Source organism: Lampris incognitus, chromosome 11 (assembly GCF_029633865.1).
Source record: "Lampris incognitus isolate fLamInc1 chromosome 11, fLamInc1.hap2, whole genome shotgun sequence".
NCBI lineage: Eukaryota > Metazoa > Chordata > Actinopteri > Lampriformes > Lampridae > Lampris > Lampris incognitus.
The window spans coordinates 36,683,781-36,704,005 of NC_079221.1; the positions used below are offsets into that span (position 1 = coordinate 36,683,781).

Sequence of the window (20,225 nt, forward strand, 5' to 3'; positions counted from 1 at the left end):
TCCTCCCTTTTCTTAAAATATGTATTTACCACGGCCATTTCCGTCCTTTTCACAAAATCCACCGTCATCTGTCCTTCCACCTTCCTCTCCTTGATTCCATACCTACCCATCACCTCCGTTCCCTTCACCAACATGGCCATTGAAGTCCGCTGCAATCATCACTCTCTCTTCCTTGGGTACACTCTCCACCACTTCATCCAACTCACTTCAGAATTATTTTTCTCTTCCATCTTGCACCCAACTAGTGGGGAATATGCCATGATAACATTCATCATCACACCTTCGATTTCTAGCTTCATACTCATCACTCTGTCTGACACTCTTCATCTCCAACACACTCTTGACATACTCTTCCTTCAGAATTACCCCTACCCCATTTCACCTCCCATCTGCACCATGGTATGAGAAGTTGAACCCACCTCTGATGCTCCTGGCCTTACTCCCCTTCCACCTGGTCTCTTGCACACACAGTATATCTACCTTCCTTCTCTCCATCATATCAGCCAGCTCTCTCTGTTTACCAGTCATAGTGCCAACATTCAAAGACTCACACCTCCACACTCCTACCCTTTCTCCTATCCCACTGCCCTTGGACATGCCTTCCCCCTCTCCTCCTTCACACAACAGTAGCATAGTTTCCACCTGGCAGTCTGCTGGTCAACAGTACTGGCAGTGGTCATTGGTAAACCAGGCCTCAACCGATCTGGTATAGAAATCTGATTTATGATCTGCATATCTGATTTGGCAAAGGTTTCATGTCGCATGCCCTTCCTGACGCAACCCTCCCCATTTATCCGGGCTTGGGACTGGCACTAAGAATGCGCTGGCTTGTGCATCCTCTGTGGCCTCTTCTGCCAATCTTTCTATTCCAGGTGTCTCAGAGCTATTTACTGCCATATGTAAGGTCTGATGGAATCACTTGCCACAACGTACATACTAGCTCCCTTCACACTTTACACTGGCTTGGAGGATTACTCAGTATAAGTCACAGGTGGTCACTGTGGAGAGCCGTGGCTGCATCTGTATGTCAGGCACAGTGATACATTTGTTAAGGAGCACAGTCTGAACAACAGCACTTTATCAGCTCTCTCTCAGTCCTGTCTCCCCTGGTGTGTATTTGTGCGATCGCCGAAAACATGTCTGTCTGTCTGTCTCTCCCTTGATCATTCATTCCTTCTCTTCCTGTCTCCCTCATTACCTTAATTTCCCACTAGGATGATAACTTGTTGGGAAAAAAAGCCCAGCTTAAAGCAGTCTGCAAGTCTTTCTGGATCAAAACTCAGCATTGGGAAATTTGGTGGACTGCAGTCACCCTAAAGAGTGATGATTATTTCCCTCTGTCACTCTCTCTCTTTTACACATTCTCTATCTCTTTCTTTCCACTTTCTTGTTCAAGCTGCCTCTTGATCTCAACACTTGCTCCATGTTAATTCTCTTACTTACCTTAAGGAAAGTTTGCTAATTTCTTTCATTAAGAGGGTTTGCTGACATCTGAGCTGACACGCATTCTACTGAATATGAGATCGCTGTTAAACAAATCATTTATCTGTCAAGATTTTGTGCCGAAATCTAAACCACTTCTTTATCACTGAGTCATGGCTTAAAAAAAACGTAAGCCACTGGCCACACCAAGGCTTAATAACAATACTAGAGAAGTAAGGAGAGCATGCAGAAGGGCAGGGCAGAGGTGGAAGCGGGATAAATTGCAGACCTCATTTCAAATTCTGAAGGATCTCTTGGATAAATACCAGCTGGCTGTCAAAAATCCCCGGGCTCACTACTTTTCTGATCTTATTGACACAATCGGTCATTATCCCAGGGTACTTTTTATTGTGTTAAACTCTGTCACCTCCTCCATTCCCACCTCCTGCTTAGAAGCCTCTGTCTATAAGTGAGGATTTCCCAAAATTCTTTAGTGACAAAGTTCTTGACATCAGACTTAGTATTGTTCCATCTGTAGTCTATCCATTTCCTCTGAGAACACTGCAGTTCTAAATTCTCTTAACTCCACCACTTTACCAGAACGTCATCATATCTCTTTTATCAAGACCTCCACCTGTTCTCTCAACACTATTGAGGTACCGCAGCCTCAAAGCCCGGACCAGTAAGCTCCAGAAAAACTTTTTCCACCAAGCAACCAGGCTTTTGAAGAACAGTAAAGACACTAAGCCTGTTGCCGGACTGACTGGTACTGACCTATGGTCTTCAGTGGATCATCAGTTTACACACACACACACACACACACACACACACACACACACACACACACACACACACACACACACACACACAAATATGCAAACAACTACACACACCTATGCACATTTATTAAGGCAGAGCCTACATACACACACAGCACCTTACATACACCACACACTTTATTATTATTACTGCTTTTTTGTTTTGTATTGTTCTTATTTTATTGCTATTGTTGCTGCAGTGTTGAGGAGCTGAAACACGAGAATTTTACTCTCTTGTACTTACAGACGTAAGAATTGCGGATCTTGAATATTGAATCTTATTCCAGCTAAACTCTTCAACGAAGTTATTGACACTATTGGCCCCAGCATTCTTTCAATTATCAATAGCTCCCTGAAAACTAGCTATGTTTCCCAATCTTTCAAACATGCAGTTGTCTAGCCACTTAAAAAAACAAAACAAATACAGAATCTAGATCCTTCAGTCCTCAATAATCACAGACCAATCTCCAAACTCGCCTTCCTTTCTAAAATCCTTGAAAAATACTTTTAACCAACTGTTGTCCCACCTGGCTCAAAACTCCACTTTTGAAAAATTCCAATCTGGTTGCAGAGCTCTTCAATTCGTATTACTGAGAATAACTAATGGCCTCTTTCTATCTGCTGACTCAGGTAACTACTCTGACCTCTTGCTCCTAGATCTAACTGCAGCCTTTGACACAGCAGATCATTCTATTCTCATTCACTGACTAAACCAACGGACAGGGGTCTCTGGTGCTGCCTTAAACTGGTTTTCTTCATTATTATTTATTGTTTGTGTTATTTGTTTGTTTGCATGTTACTGTGTTTTGTGTTCACAAGCTTCTCCAAACAAATTGCCCCTTGTGGGATTAATAAAGTTGTTTGTATTGTTTTGTATTGTATTGTATTGTATTGTATTGTATTGTATTGTATTGTATTCACTCATCTTCTTCCTCGGCCCCCATCTCTTGTGGTGTCCCGCAAGGTTCCATGCTTGTTCCAATCCTCTTCTCCATCTATTTTCTTCCATTAGGCCACATTATTCAAAAACACAACATATCCCCTCCCCCCTTTTTCCCCCCTGCCAATTACCCTACTCTTCCGAGCTGTCCCGCTCACTGCGCCACCCCCTCTACTGATCTGGGGAGGGCTTCAGACTACTACATGTCTCCCCTGACACATATGGAGTCACCATCCACCTCTTTTCACCTGACAGTGAGGAGTTTTGCCAGGGGGATGTAGCACATGGGAGAATCAAGCTATCCCCCCCAATTCCCCCTCCCCACCGAACAGGTGCCCCGACCGACCAGAGGAGGCGCTAGTGCAGCAACCAGGACACACACCCACATCCGGCTTCCTACCCACAGACACGGCCAATTGTGTCTGTAGTGACGCCTGACCAAGCCGGAGTTAACAAGGGGATTCAAACAGGCGATCCCCATGTTGGTAGGCAACGGAATAGAACGCTACGCTACCTGGATGCCCCTGAAACATATCTTTTCAGTGTTATGCAGAACACACAGATCTACAGTGCATCCGGAAAGTATTCACACCCCTTTACTTTCCCCACATTTTGTTATGTTACAGCCTTATTCCGAAATGGATTAAATTCCTTTTTTTTCTCATCAATCTACATACGATACCCCATAATGACAAAGTGAAAAAGGTTTTGTAGAAATTTTTGCAAATTTATTAAAAATAAAAAACTGAAATATTGCATGTACATAAATATTCACACCCTTTACTCAGTACTTGGTTGAGGTACCCTTGGCAGCGATTACAGCCTCAAGTCTTCTTGGGTATGAAGCTACAAGCTTGGCACACCTATATTTGGGGTATTTCTCCCATTCTTCTCTGCAGATCCTCTCGAGCTCTGTAAGGTTAGATGGGGAGCGTCGCTGCACAGCTATTTTCAGGTCTTTCCAGAGATGTTCAATGGGGTTCAAGTCTGGGCTCTGGCTGGGCCACTCAAGGACATTCACAGACTTGTTCCGAAGCCACTCCTTCGTTGTCTTGGCTGTGTGCTTAGGGTCGTTGTCATGTTGAAAGGTAAACCTTTGCCCAGTCTGAGGTCCTGAGCGCTCTGGAGCAGGTTTACATCAAGGATCTATCTGTACTTTGCTCCATTCATCTTTCCCTCGATCCTGACTAGTCTCCCAGTTCCTGCCGCTGAACAATATCCCCACAGCATGACGCTGCCACCACCATGCTTCACTTTAGGGATGGTATTAGCAAGGTGATGAGAGGTGCCTGGTTTCCTCCAGACGTGATGTTTGGCATGCAGGCCAAAGAGTTCAATCTTGGTTTCATAAGACCAGAGAATCTTGTTTCTCATGGTCTGAGAGTCCTTTAGGTGCTTTCTGGCAAACTCCAAGTGGGCAGTCATTTGCCTTTTACTGAGCAGAGGCTTCCATCTGGCCACTCTACCATAAAGGCCTGATTGGTGGAGAGCTGCAGAGATGATTGTCTTTCTGGAAGGTTCTCCCATCTCCACAGAGGAACGCTGGAGCTCTGTCAGAGTGACCATCGGGTTCTTGGTCACCTCCCTGACCAAGGCCCTTCTCCCCCGATTGCTCAGTTTGGCTGGGCGGCCAGCTCTAAGAAGAATTCTGGTGGATCCAAACTTCCATTTATGAATGATGGAGACCACTGTGCTCTTCGGGACCTTCAAAGCTGTAGAATTTTTTTTGTACCCTTCCCCAGATCTGTGCCTCGATATAATCCTGTCTCGGAGGTCCACAGACAATTCCTTTGACTTCATGGCTTGGTTTCTGCTCTGACATGCACTGTTAACAGTGGGACCTTATATAGACAGGTGTGTGCCTTTCCAAATCATGTCAAATCAATTGAATTTACTATGGGTGGACTCCAATCAAGATGTAGAAACATCTCAAGGATGATCAGTGGAAACAGGATGAACCTGAGCTCAATTTTGAGTGTCATAGCAAAGGGTGTGAATACTTATGCACATGCAATATTTCAGTTTTTTATTTTTAATTAATTTGCAAAAATTGCTACAAAACCTTTTTCACTTTGTCATTATGGAGTATTGTGTGTAGATTGATGAGGGAAAAAAGGAATTTAATCCATTTTGGAATAAGGCTGTAACATAACAAAATGTGGGGAAAGTGAAGGGGTGTGAATACTTTCCGGATGCACTGTACCTCCCCCTATAGCGTAATTAACACAACAAACTAACTGACCTCAATAACTATCTTCAAGACATAAAATCCTGGATGGCTGTAAACTATCTTCAGCTCAATGAAAATAAAACTGAAGTTATTTTATTTGGACCAACATTATTTCTCCTCATCTTTGTCAATTGCCCCCTCTGTTATATAACATGTAAAAAATCTTGGGAGTCATATTTGATTCAGCATTGAAGTTAGGCTAACAAATCAATCAGGTAGTCAAATTAAGCTTCATGCACTTCTGCTTCATCTCCAAACTCAGATCAATTTTCTGCATTTCTGACCTGGAGAAAGTCATCCATGCCTTCATATCAACCCGCCTTAATTATTGCAACTCATTATATTTTGGTGTCACTCAGTCTTGTTTATCCCATCTCCAAATAGTTCAGAATGCAGCAGCAAGAGTTTTAACAAGGTCAAAAAAGAGTACGCATATTATTCCCATTCTTGCCTCCTTACACTGGCTGCCTGTTAGCTACATGACTGATTTTAAAATACTCATGTTTGTCTACAAAGTGTTAAATGGTCTCGCCCTGTCTTACAATACACAACTCCTGTCCCATATCACACTGTGAGAGAAATGAGATCATCTGATCAAAGACCTCTGTCTGTCCCAAGATCCAGGACTAAGTCTTATGGGGGCAGGCCTTCTCTATCACTGCCCCAAAACTATTGAATTCTCTTCCTCCCACCATCCAATTCTCCCCTACTACTGAGATTTTCGGGAGACACAACAATCACCGCCGCAGCAGCAACTCCTCAATGGCCGCGAGACCCCGGCCTGTGTTTTTATCATGCGAAGTTGGGACCCAAGGCCAAGCAGTGCTGATCTCCATGCAGTTTTCAGTGTGGCGGGAAACACTGGGGCCGGCACTCAGTAGTGGCCATGTGCGTCGGCCGAACTGGCAGACACCATCTCTGGACGATGGTTCCTATGCGACATGGGCATGCAGAGGAGCATCCTGCCAGTATCAAGAGTAGACATCCTGTCCTGCAGATATGGCCCCCCCATGGAAGCCGCTAATGGCAGCCCCATCCGTACTTATGGCACTAAGTACAGGGAGCTGTGTTTCGGCGGACAGTGATTCGGTAAGGACTTTGTCACGGCTTAAGTGGCCGTTCCCCTCCTCGGCATGGATTTCCTGTGTGCCAGTGGACTGCTGGTAGATGTCAAATACTGCCACTTGATCGATGCACTTTCTGTTCGTATGCATGCACTCTCAGCGGAGTGGACTCCATCAGATTGTCTAGCATGCTATCCGTAACAGACAAGTTTCTCCAGCTTCTCGCTGAGTTCCCGGTCCCCACACAGCCCACCTTCTTGTCATCCACTGCCAAGCATGGAGCAGAGCACCACATCACTACCACTGGCCCACCGGTTCATGTTCAGGCTTGGTGCCTCGACCCGACAAAGTTCACCGCTGCCAGGGAGGATTTTTATTATACGGAGTGCCTCGGCATTATTCACCGCTCAAATGGTCTGTGGGCTTCACCCCTCCACATTGTCCCAAAGCCTGGCAGCGGGTGGTGCCCATGCAGCAATTACTGCCGACTCAACAGTGCAATGACACTGGACGGCTACCCAGTCCCACACATTCAGGACTTTTCCACCCACCTGGCTGGAAAAGTCGTATTTTCCAAAGTGGACCTCGTCCGTGAATACCATCAGGTGCATGTCCACCCACTGGATGTCCCCAAAATGGTGGAGATCACCCCATTTGGACTGTTCCAAGTTCCTGTGCATGCCGTTTGGCCTCAAGAACACTACACAGACATTCCAGCCCCTCATGGATTCGGTTCTACGGGACCTACTTTTCATCTTCGTCTATCTAGATGACATCCTCATTGCCAGCACCTCCAAAGTGGAACGCCTGTCTCACCTCTGGACACTTTTCGAGCGGCTCAGCAATCACAGGCTGATCGTCAACTGAGCCAAGTGCCAGTTTGGGCTGACCGCCATCGACTTCCTCGGACAACAAATCACCAAAGACGGGGCAGTACCCTTCCCGTCAAAGGTGGACGCTGTTGTGAACTTCCCGTGACCGCTCATAGTCAAGTCCCCACAGGAGTTCCTCGGCAAGGTGAACCTTTACCACTGCTTTATCGCCTGAGCTGCTCAACTCATGCGACTCTTGTACAAGGCCCTTAAAGCCAAGGCCACCAAACATGCTGTGGACTGGTCCGCAGAGAGGGACAAGGCGTTTGTGGATGCTAAGACTGCTCTGGCTGATGTAACAATGCTGGCGCACCCATCACCCAAGGCTCCAATTGCCATTACCATAGACACCTTTATGCAGTTGGTGTGGTGCACGAGCAGTGGGTTAACAGTGCTTGGCAGCCGCTCACTTTCTTCAGCCGATAGTTATGCCCCAGCGAACGGAAGTACAGCACCTTCGATCGGGAGCTCTTCGTCCTCTACCTCACTGTTCAACACTCCCATTCCCTGCTGGAGGCCCGCCAGTTCATGGCGTTTGTGGAGCACAAACCACTGACATTCGCCATGGCCAAAATGGCTGAGCCGTGGTCCACCCACCAGCAGCAACAGCTCTCATACATCTCGGAGTTCACCACAGATGTACAGCATGTTGCTGGCACGACCAACATAATCACCAACTGCCTCTCCTGTGCCATCGCGGGGGCCATCCACTTGGGACTTGACTATACCCGCATAGCAGCTGACCAGGCCACTGACCCAGATGCACAGGCTTTCAGGATGGCTGTCACAGGGCTGCAGTTAGAGGACATGGTTTTTGATGATGCTGTTACCATGCTCCTGTGTGACATCCCCACGGGCCAGCCCTGGCCCATCATTCCCACTGGATGGAGGCAGTGTGTTTTTGAGGCTGCCATGGCCTCTCCCACCTGGGCAAAAAGCCATCTCAAAGACTGGTGGCAGCCCATTTCATCTGGCACAGGCTCAAAAAAGGTATGAGAGACTGGGTTGACACCTGTGTGGAGTGCCAGTGCTCTAAAGTGCACCATCACACCAAAACCACCTGGCACAGTTCCCAGTGCCTGAAAGGCGGTTTGACCACGTAAACATGGACCTGGTGGGCCCCCTGGCCCCTCACATGGTTTTACTTACCTCCCCACAAGGGTGGACAGGACGACTTGATGGCCGAAATCTGTCTCACTGTCGTCAACAATGTCCACCGAGGTAGCATGGACTTTCATCGGGACCTGAGTCACCCGGTTCGACACCCCATCTGACCTCTCCTCTAACTGGGGCTCATAGTTTACATCTGAGCTCTGCAACACAGTCACAGAGAGCCTAAGGGTGAAGCTCCACCACACCACCGCATACCACCCACAGGCCAATGGGTGGTGCAAGCGGTTTCATTGCTCTATGAAGGATGCTCTTCAGGCCAGCCTCAAGGAAAGTAGCAGGGTTGACAGGCTCTCATGGGTCATGCTGGGTCTCAGGACTGCCCCTAAGGAGGACCTCCAGTCCTCACCCGCTGAACTGGTTTACAGCCAGCTGCTGCCCAAACACTACGGCTACCTGGTCTGCAGCCCACCAATGGACCACGCTTCTGGATAACGCCAGTTTTCGCACCAGTCCCCACTTTGCAACACAACCTCCTAAAGTCTCACATCCCTGCAAGTCTGCAGGCAGCAGAATATGTTTTCATCCACCACAACGCCCACCATGGACCCCTGCAGCCTCCCTACAATGGCCCGTTCCACATCCTGGAGATCTGGAATAAGCACTTTGTTGTGAACATCAGTGGCAAGCCGGAGCGCATTTGCATGGATCACCTCAAACCGGCTCACCTGGACTTGGACTGACCTGTTGGACTGGCCCAGCCCCCACAGCGGGGGTGCTCTCCTATCTGGCCCTCACCCCACAACAAGGCCCCCAAGGCTCCTCCACTCCCCACCCTACCCCCACACTGGGTCTCTTAGGACCCTCTAACGGGAGCCCCGGCCCCTGCTCCCATACGGCAGAGCCATTCTGGCCGGGCCATCTAGCCCCCACCACATTAACATTCTGTCATGGTGAATTCTGGGGGGACGTGTTTAGTGGACTTGTGGACATAATCCACCATAGCTTGTTGTTTGTATTAAGTTGATGTGCTCACTTTAAGGGCTCAGGGTGTAGCCATTGTAACAGAGCACCATGTTGTTGAGGCAGGGTTGTGAAATAAAAAATAAACGACACACGTTCGTGGAGTCAAAGAGAGAAGTTGTTTGTCTGTCTTCTCCCAACTTCAACACTGTCAATTCACAGGGACTATATTTTTTTCATCTGGTACCCTAGCTGTCCCTCACAGATATAAGGCTAATTTTCATCAAAATGGACTATTTCTATCCACTTTCTTCTAATCATATGACAATTACATAATAATAATCCATCTAGTAAAGGACATTTTCAGCCATTAGCACTACTTTTTATTTGACCCCCCCCTCCCCTTTTCTCCCCAATTGTACTTGGCCAATTACCCCACTCTTCCAAGCCATCCCGGTCACTGCTCCACCCCTCTGCCAAGCCAGGGAGGGCTGCAGACTACCACATGCCTCCTCTGATACATGTGGAGTTGCCAGCCGCTTCTTTACACCTGACAGTGAGGAGTTTCGCCAGGGGGACGTAGCGCGTGGGAGGATCACGCTATTCCCCCCCAGTTCCCCACCCCCCCTCCCGAACTGGTGCCCCAACCGACCAGAGGAGGCACTAGTGCAGCGACCAGGACACATACCCACATTCGGCTTCCCACCCGCAGACATGGCCAGTTGTGTCTGTAGGGACACCCGACCAAGCCGGAGGTGACACGGAGATTCGATTAGCGCTACTTTTGAGGCCTTTCAAATGCCAATTTCCTCCCACCTCCTGTGATTATTTCCAAGACCAAAAGAATAGACTGTGATTATGGATCAAATATACTATCATCCTACTGTTCCCCTGACCTTACCCAGTATGGCCAGCACGGTGTTGTCCTTTAAGACCTCCATGGATCCGGAACAGACAAAGTAGATGGCCTGTAAGGCGTCCCCCTGACGGATGAGGAACTCCCCCGGTGCACAGAAGGAGGTCTTGATAATGAGCGAGAGGGAGCGCAGGCAGCCTCGGCTGGCCGACTCAAACAGCGGAAGCTGGAGTAGCTCTTTGTTAAGGTGCATGGCAATGTCTGCTCTCAGCTCATCCGGGAAATCCTTCAGCAACTGTGTGTGTGTGGAGGTGGGGGGGTGGGTGGGTGGGGGTTGAGAGGGAAAAATAGATAGAGAGAGGGAGAGAGAGTCAGCCTGTGAGACTGATCACCTGACAGATCAGTGATCTACATAGACGGCTGAGTGGAAACACAGCAAAGGACACTATGATCTAAATTCATGATCCAAACACACTTATTTCCTTCAATAAAGGCCTAAAAATGTTCCTCTTTAAGGCCTATACCTTGCTCCTTACATGGTCCTTGGTGGCGCTATGCCATGACTATGAATTGGTGCAGGTTGTTACTATTGCGCCCTCACTTGCATAAATAGCATTATTCTGGTGTCTATTATTGAGTCCTTTCTAACTTGGACTTGCCAATTTTATGTTCTCATGACATAATTTGCCCCTTTTTCTTATTTTGTGGCAATAATGAATACCTATGCATGAATGAGAGGGAGGACAGTGGAATGGTGAGGATGCAAGGAGTAGAGGTGACAAAGGAGTATGAGTTTAAATACTTGGGGTCAACTGTCCAAAGTAACGGAGAGTGCAGAAGAGAGGTGAAGAAGAAAGTGCAGGCAGGATGGAGTGGGTGGAGAAGAGTGTCAGGAGTGATTTGCGACAGAAGGGTACCAGCAAGAGTTAAAGGGAAGGTTTACAAGATGGTTGTGAGACCAGCTATGTTATATGGTTTGGAGACAGTGGCACTGATGAAAAGCCAGGAGGTGGAGCTGGAGGTGGCAGAGATGAAGATGCTAAAATTTTCATTGGGAGTGACGAAGGAGGACAGGATTAGAAACAAGTATATTAGAAGGGCAGCCCAGGTTGGACGGTTTGGAGACAAAGCAAGAGAGGCAAGATTGAGGTGGTTTGGCCAAGTGTAGAGGAGAGATACTGGGTATATTGGGAGAAGGATGCTGAATATGGAGCTGCCAGGGAACAGGAAAAGAGGAAGGCCAAAGAGGAGGTTTATGGATGTGGTAAGGGAGGACATGCAGGTGGCTGGTGTGACAGAGGAAGATGCAGAGGATAAGGAGAGATGGAAACGGATGATCCGCTGTCGCGACCCCTAACGGGAGCAGCCGAAAGTAGTAGTAGTAGTAGTAGCTATTTTGTAAGAATATTAATATATTTTGCACTTTTCTGTCTCTTAATTTTCTAAGATGCACCGAAACTAAACAAACTCCATTTGACATGCACTCTTGGTTGTGATATGATTACCACGTAGTGCCCAATGATGTCAGATGGCAGCACTTGAATTTATCTACTCATTTCTGACTCTCATAAGTCACTATGGACTTTAGTGTCTGCCAAATAAGTTAATGCAAAAGTAAATGCAACATGCTGATGCTCATGCTAACACATGACATGATATAACACATGACTGGGCATGCATGTGATCAAAAGCCTCAACCATTACACACTTAAGACTCTGTGGCATCGCTTCATTTATAGTCTTATGGTCAAACTCAGTTAAAAGACTTATCGTTTGAATGTTTTAAGCTGGATTTAAAACACATGTATGTGGACCTAAAATCAGCCAGCATATGCTATCTAAATGGAATTAAGTGGGCCAAATTACTAGAAACATAGAGCAGAGCGTTCATGTATTTTTATCACTGCTCATTGACCTTAATGTGTAAAGACCGTGAGCAGTCGAACCCCAATAAGACTCAGAGAACGTGATTTGCTGCTATTTCATTAGTTAGCAATGCAGTTTCATAGAAGTACCATGTTTTTTAAGGGCGCACAAACATTGTTGAGTGAGATTGGAGAAAGGCTGCCAATGCCCTATAAATAACCACGGGCGGTCTGTATGCATTTTTTCTTCATTGATTTTAGCATCATAGCAAATGGTTTTGGATATGGAGAGAATAGATGAAACTCCCATCAAAGCATTATAATTTTAGTCTCGGTTTGCTCTTTTCTCAGTGCCATTCACTTAAGAACTAATACTTAAAATCAAGGACCCTCTTTATATTAAACTCAATTGAGAAAACTTGTGTTTCTGAATTATTAAAAAAGTTTGTCAGCATATGTTTCATGGAATTACAATGCTTTAATACATTGAAAATGCGTTTTGAGGTCGCCAGACATTTGCATCAATTTAAGGAAAGATAAGGAAAACCTTTATGAATGGGGACAATATTCATGACCAAATGAAGAAGTGATGACAATTTTGAAGTCTTCATCCACACTTAGAAAGCAGACCATCTGAGGTGTTCAAATACATGTCAAGTTTGAAATTGGGGGTGACGAAATGTTCAAACGAGTTTACATATGCAAGCAAGTAGGCCAGCACGTCTGCTCAAGTGCAAGCCCTCCTTTTACCTCGCTAACATCTATTCCATTGTTCACAGACCAGGTGGTCTGGAAGCACTCCAGCATGCGCTGCTCAAGGGCTTTAGGTAGCCGGTGGACCCTGATGAAATCTTTCAGGTCCTTGGTGCGTGTGTGGTAGAGAGAGCGGCGGGAATACATCCTCTGGATGATGGCCGTCACATTACCGAATACCACCGCATGCATCAGTGCTGGAAGGAAACAGGAAGAAAACGTTTTGTTAAGAGTTATTCAGTGTTTGTTTGTGCCTGAGAGCAAACAAGAGAGAGAGAGCGACAGAGAGAAAATGATAGCATGTGTGTTTGTGCACATCACAGAAGGTTGTATGAAGGATGCATGAGGCAGACTAGTGATAAATCAGAGCAATATTCAGCAAAGCTGGAGTCGTAATCAAGTCGGGAGAATACCCGTTGGGCTGGTTGCATTTCAGGTTGATTATCATTGCTGTATGCTAACAATGATGTAAACATAAAAAATAGTGTTTGGTGGTCATACAATTGTCCTAAACGACACACTGACAGGTGCTCAGTTTTTCATCTATTTTTTCTGTGAATGACAAACTGATGCATGTAAACTCGCAGCATAAGCAGCTGCTCCCTGTTCCCTCCTTAAAGTGGTTCAGCCCCAGTGTGCAACTAGACAGCTATTAATGAATGCTAAGCTGTCTGGTTCTGAAGAACCTGACTCATTAGACTCTAGAATGGGTGCTGGGGCATCTTTGGCAGTATTTTCAGAGAAAGAAAAACATTGGAGGTGGATGAGGCTAAATGCTCAAAAATACCATGTATGTTTCAAGTATCAAGTAAGCAAAGGTGACAGTGGAAATAATCACGGGTTAATGTTGGGGTGTTCAGGCACTGCTGACCCTGGAGGCCGAGTCTAGAACTCGGCATTACGTTGCCAATCCTGTCATGATTTTCTAATTCCTGTAGAAATTCAAATAGCGGCTTTCCCAAATCATGAAATCAATAGCTAAATCAATAGCTAGCTAAATCAATAGCTGGCACTTATGGGCATTTATACCCATAGGAGTCCTCCATCCCATCCCTGGGCACTTGGGTCAGTCTCCATCATGTAACTCCTATACTGATGTCATGTATACTTATATTCCTCATGCAAAAACAAAATAATGCTTGCATACTGGAATCAGTCCTTTTTGTAGTTACTCTCTACTTTATAAACTCTATGTGGGAGCAGTGCTGGCAGGGAGCTGAAACAATCTCAGCTTTAGTTACTCACTTTAAAACTTGAAGCTGTCAATCATCTTTAAACAACACAGCATAACGATAGCAAAGCACTCACAAAACCCTGAGCTCAGTATGAATATGAAGGCTTTGTCAAGATTAACTGTGTTCTGAAAAACAGACTTGTTTCTCTCTCATCGCCTCTCTTACTGCTGTAGCCCTCAGCCTCATCCCTTTTTCGTTTGAGATCCCACCTCTCCCACAAACTCCCATGTTCTTTGTCTACCTAGACACCCTCTACCTGTTTTCCCCTTCTTTTTTGTCAATCTCTCATTCTTCCTGCAGATCTGGGACACTTTGTTCTTTGCCTTCCCTCTGTATCCCCCTCCTCTTTCTCTCTCTCCCCTCGACATCCCTTTCATTCGCCTTTCCTTCTCCTCGTTCCTCCATTCCTCTCCCATGGGGCAGATGACAAGCTCCCAGATGAGCCAGAGTACGAGAACTCCCAGCAGGCAGTGACTACCGTGCATGCAGTAGTAACTAAAACACAAATGTAGAGTATAGACAAAGGCACAACACACATGCACGCACACACGCATCAATAGTCTTCTGCAGTTTGTGTGTTTGTGAGGCTGGAATAGTATCAAGCATGGACCAAGAGCTCTTCTAAGGGCTACAAAATTACTGCGCATCTCTCTTTGAATGTATGCATACCTGCATGCAATCCTCTGCAGAGCACGTGTCCCCTAACCAGCAGTAGTCAATGAGTGTGCGTAAGTATATGTGTATGTGTGTGTGTGTCTGAGTTTGCTTGTGTTTGAGTGTATGCTTGCACATGTGTGTGTATGGCTTTGTGTATGTGTGTGCATGACAAGGGCCTCTTACAGCCCACTTAATGTGCAGTGAGGCCCAAGACACCCCTATGCTTCATTGCTCCCTCTGACCATAAGTCTTTGTGTCCATCCTGGCAAATAACTTCCTGTCATTTCCTCCCACGTCTTCTAATTCCATCTCTTCATTTCTTCTTTTTCTCCCTAGATCCTCAGTTCTATTTGTAACACAGGTACCAGCCAAAGTAAAAGATAATTAGTAGAATTTCATTCTAGAACAAGCTATTCATGGGGATTTGTGTTTGTATGCAACCAACACATTTAGACAAGGTTTCCTTCAGCTGAACCGTTGGTTTATGCTAAATAATATTATTTAAGTTGTATCACAGAGTATTGAGTATGCTCATTTCATGACTTCATTTGAACATTGTGGTGCTTTGTCTAACAGAAAGAATATCCCTGTAGCTAGAAAACGTCAAGATGTCCCAGTTGGTGTCTCCCTGAGTTCTCTTCTACCGATCGCTATAGAGCCAGAGAAGTTTTGTTTGCAAATGGCAGGGGGATATGAAGGACAATCTAGATATTGGTAACCAAAAGGTATATAAGATTTAAAGTGAAATAGTCTTACTGTTTGCGTAAGTCAATAGTGTAGTCATAGCATAGTCTGAAGTTGTGTATGGTTTCATGCTTGCATGTGTGTGTGTACATTTGTGCTGCTCTGCAAATGGGAGGATTGTGAAATTTCACAAAAATTCTCCCTGTTGTATATTGATGTTCAGCTGGTACCAGTTAATCAGTTGAAGAGACTGTTGGAGATTCTCTCAGAGTAGTTAAGACTGGAAGGAGCGGTTTACACACTGGAGGGAAACATTGAACAAACATTGAATCAAATACAAACTACTTTAGAGAGAAAGTTAGAGAGTGGGTGAGTGAGACAGATGGAAGGATGCTCGCATGTAGCAACAATGCACACTTATACATGGACAAGCACTCTCACCTCCTATGAGCATAGTGCAAATAGAGAAGATCTTCTCCGAGTCTGTGTTGGCAGAGACGTTTCCGAACCCCACACTGGTCAGACTGCTCAGAGCAAAGTAGAGCGACGTCACATAGCTGCTACGCACCGATGGACCCCCACCAAGCATCCCGGAGCCTCCCGCACCAAGCTCAGTTCCCACCACCGTCACACTGCCAGGCATGCTTCCATTTAGTTGGCTGGAGTTCCAGGAGTCCCGTCCAGCCACCTGTGCCCCAGACGCGTTCCACTGACTGCTATTTGACGGGAGACCATTAACTACAGTTGGTGGCAGTGAGTCAGGGGCCAGCGTTCCCAGCGGGGACAGGAAGTAAGGGGTGCCGAGACGCTTGGCCAGCTCATGCAGCCAACCTGAGGAGCAGAGACCGGAAAGAGAAAGTCAAAGTTACAGAGTGGAGCGGCCAAGTTTCTGTACAGCGATGATGACAGTTGAGCTAACTTCACAAAATGTCATAGGAAGAAAGGAAGGAAAGGTAGGAGGGAAAAAATGAAGAAGGAATAAAGCAAGAAAGGAGGAATGGAAAAAAGGAAGGAAGGTTTCTGAAAGAGATGAATTTTGCAATAGACCAATGAGAGGGTGAGAAGGAGAGGTGAGAAGAAAAGAGAAGGTAGGATCAGGAGTGAAAGATAAAACTGACAGAATTTGGAGATTATGAATTGTGGGATTCGTACAGGGCTCTACAACATCACCCTCTTGGAGAAAGTAGCTTTGACCTGGTGTGTGTGTGCGTGTGTGTGCACATACAATCACAAATCTGAGTACATATGTGTGCAGTGGCGGTTCTAGACCAATTTTACTGATGGGGCCAGGCTGGGGCCAGTTGTGTTGTCAGAGTGGCACATTTGACCCGGGACAAAAGAGACAGAGAGTGTTCAAGGTTTCAAAATGTTTAGTTCAGTATTATAAAGTAATAGTGCATAAAAAAAAAACAAAAAACAAAAACATAAAATACCATGATTGGTATTTGTTTCAGTAACTTACAGTTAGTTATTTGTTTCAGTAACAGTATTTCTTTCAGTAACTTACAGTAACAATTTTATTAAGTTACAATATTGAAAACAGAATAAAACACATTCCTGTTAACTTCAGCTCAAGTTAGAGCACATTGTTTGCTGCAACACTTCTTTATAAGACTCAATGAGCAGTACAAGCTCTACTGTATTTAGAGGGTCTCTGCATCCCAGTCTGTATTTTCCTTTCTAGAGTTTCACATTACAGCAACTGCATTCTGCGGTTTTTGTGATTTTTGGCACACTGATCAACATATGAGTCAAGATTCAAAGCCTTTGCCCTCCTAGACTCAATATTTAGTACACCCAGATTGCTCAATCTCTCATTGGTTATGGTGGACCTGAGGTAAGTTTTCACCAGCTTCAGCGTAAAAAACTCTGCTCACAAGAAGCAGAACTCACTGGGATCGTGACTGCCATTTGTACAGTCTGAAGAGCTCAACAAAACACTTCTTTATATGGCTCAATGAACAGCACCAGCTCTACTGTACTAGGTCTCTCCTTTCTGAAATTCGGCTGAACTGATGTTGTTCATGCCCCAAGTCATCAACATTTGAATCACACAATCGAGCATATGAAAAAAGAGCTGTCTCTTTAAGAAATGCATCACTTTTGGGGTTTAGAGCTTGGATGCTATTCATTATGACAGTTTGTCTTTGAAAACCATCCATTAAGCTCATTTAGCATCTGATCAATGACGGGGTAGAAAAAGGCTGTATGAAATCTGTATTTATCTGGTTCTGACTCTAACAGTAGTCAGTACGCAGTGTTTACTGAGTTTAGAGCTCAGCCTTTTTTGTCATTTTACAACTGGCTGTATTGCAGTGTAACATTGCTCATAAATGTTCAACACTTCATCCCATAATTTATCAAAAAAAATGTCTCCTGCCTGAAGTCATTCAATGTCTGAACTAAAGTTTCAACTAAATAAACAGCTTTTGAAAAGTCAAGTGATGAAGACTGTAGTATATCAGAGAGAAGTTTTATTTCTCCAAACACTTTATGGAGTGCAACAAGATGCACAATTAATTCAAGATCTATCTGTGCCAGAGCTATAAATTGACATGCCCATCCAGTGTCACTTAATGGAGTTCTCTTGGTGCACCTTCGTACATCTTTCTTTGTACAGTTAGCCATTTGGGATGGGCATATGACTCAGATGTGAACACATTGTTTTTTCTAGTAAGGACAAGAACTCCCATCTCTGGGATAGCTTTGACTGTATCTACTAAACCTAAACCTGGGTGTTGCAATGGATGTAAAAGGCATATTTTGCTTGCTCTTTGATTCTAGCCTGGACCCCAGAATGCTTACCACTCATGGCGGCAGCACCATCATATGCTTGGCCTACAAGGTTGTTTTTGTACTCTAGACCATGACTTTCCAATATGTGGATTATTTTTTCAGTAAGCCCTGCTGCATCTAGCCTCTCAGCAGATTCAAAATGGAGAAAACTCCCCTGAATAGCTCCACTGAAATAGTACCTGAGTACTAGAGAAATCTGTTCTTTTTTTAACATCTTCTGTTTCATCTGCCATGATGCTGAAGACCACGTTTTTTTCACTTCTTCTGTAATTTTGGTTCGAACCATGTCTGCCAAACAATCCAGACCCCAATCTGAATGATTTTGCTTGTGTATTTTGCCTTATGAATGGAAGTCAACCTTTTTTAACAGCTTTGTCATGGTTAGCAATTGTCTCTAGAATTGCCATGACGTTCCCTTTATTATCTGAGACTGCAGACTCATTGTGTTCTCTTTGAGCAATGTTTTGTGTGGCAGTAAGTAGTAGCACTTCCCCTATTGTTTTATACAATCCCGATTTTCTCTAACCTGTTTGTTATGTTCCTTGTTTAGGACATTTGCAAGCGTTGTATTAGTTGTTACAGATCTCTGATAGTCCCTCCATGCAATCATTTCTTGTTTGTGCTGCTCAGACTTGGTGTGAATTGCAAAACTCCCCTCTCTGTAGGTTGCTTTCTTCCAGTTTTTGAATCTGGATGGTCAGTCAAATACTGTGTCGGTGCTATTAGGAGGGCTAAAATGTCTGCAGGCGTAACATACGCAGAGTCCAATAGTTCAGAATACTCAAGCCAGGAGTGAATGTTGTACCAGGCTGCCTTGAAGCTCCTCCTCTTGTCCACCATGAAGGTCCTTGGAAAAAATTTCAAGTTCAGCTGCATCGGTGGGTCTTCTTTGCATTTACTGACATCTGTGGAGAAAAACAAACACACACACACACACACACACACACACACACATATATCAAGAAACACCATAACATTATAAGACTACACTTATACATGGATACACCATATGAACTGTAATTACACTGCTTTATAAGCAGGCAAATATTTTTTCAACATCACAAACTTGATGGTCCAGTGCTTGTGGATGCACATGTATCCTCTGTCTGTGTCTCACACTCTGCTTGTATGTCACCCTCAGTCTCACTCTCGGGATCTTCAACTGTCTCTTCTTCATGCTGTGCCCTCACTTTGAAAACCAGCCTCTCCAACAACTCCCCAGGCTTTCTCTCTGTGTGGCCTCTCCACTTCCTGCTGTTTCTCTTCAGCTCTCTCAATACCTGGATCATCCGGCTCTGTCTCAATGTCTGCCTCATCATTGTCGGTTTTATATTTGGGGGCAGCGATATAGGGCATAATGTCATTTTTTCTCTTCATCTTGATGATACCTATAGAGCAAAAACAAGTGAGAGGAATGCACAACACTTCAGCAACCCATAATATTAATATACTGTTGCTGGCTTGCTAGAATTAATTTGTGTTGTGGCAGCCGTTGCGCTTACATTTCACAACCATATAGCAAAACCGATGGAGACGAATGTATAGCACGCCATCAATTCAGGCTAACCATTCATGAAGAGAACATTTCTTCCAAATACTGCCGCAAAGCTTGCAACAAGTATTAACCCTTTCGCATGTAACTTAGCGTGTTACGTTACATGGTTTGTTATGCTTTCATTAGCATTATTAAGCTTCTCGTTATTTTAAGTTAGCATTTGCTATACTTTCTAATGTTAAATCGCTGCTTCAACGAAGCTAAAATTAGCTAGGATTGCTATAATCTAGTTTTCTAATCGCACCGGTTTTAGCATGTACGCGCTAAACGGCTAATCACACCTGTGTAACCGTATGCGCAACAAAAAAAAAGGGGTTAATGCAAGCAAACTGCTAGCTGTAGCTGTTTACGCTGGCTGCTATTAAGTTAACTATTCAACAACATTTCCTGACCAGAAGTCTTACT

The 20,225-nt window shown here is 45.0% G+C and overlaps 1 protein-coding gene across 1 annotated transcript in view; it reads right to left on the minus strand.

The window, feature by feature from the left end:
- The window catches only part of kcnh3 (potassium voltage-gated channel, subfamily H (eag-related), member 3), a 74,271-nt gene that overhangs the window by 20,628 nt on the left and 33,418 nt on the right, over nucleotides 1-20,225 (minus strand). Inside the window, exons 7-9 of the mRNA XM_056288916.1 lie at nucleotides 15,911-16,300; nucleotides 12,891-13,090; nucleotides 10,321-10,570 (exon numbers count right to left, since the gene is read on the minus strand). Of these exons, the coding sequence (XP_056144891.1) occupies nucleotides 10,321-10,570; nucleotides 12,891-13,090; nucleotides 15,911-16,300 (840 nt within the window). The remainder of the gene's footprint in view (nucleotides 1-10,320; nucleotides 10,571-12,890; nucleotides 13,091-15,910; nucleotides 16,301-20,225) is intronic.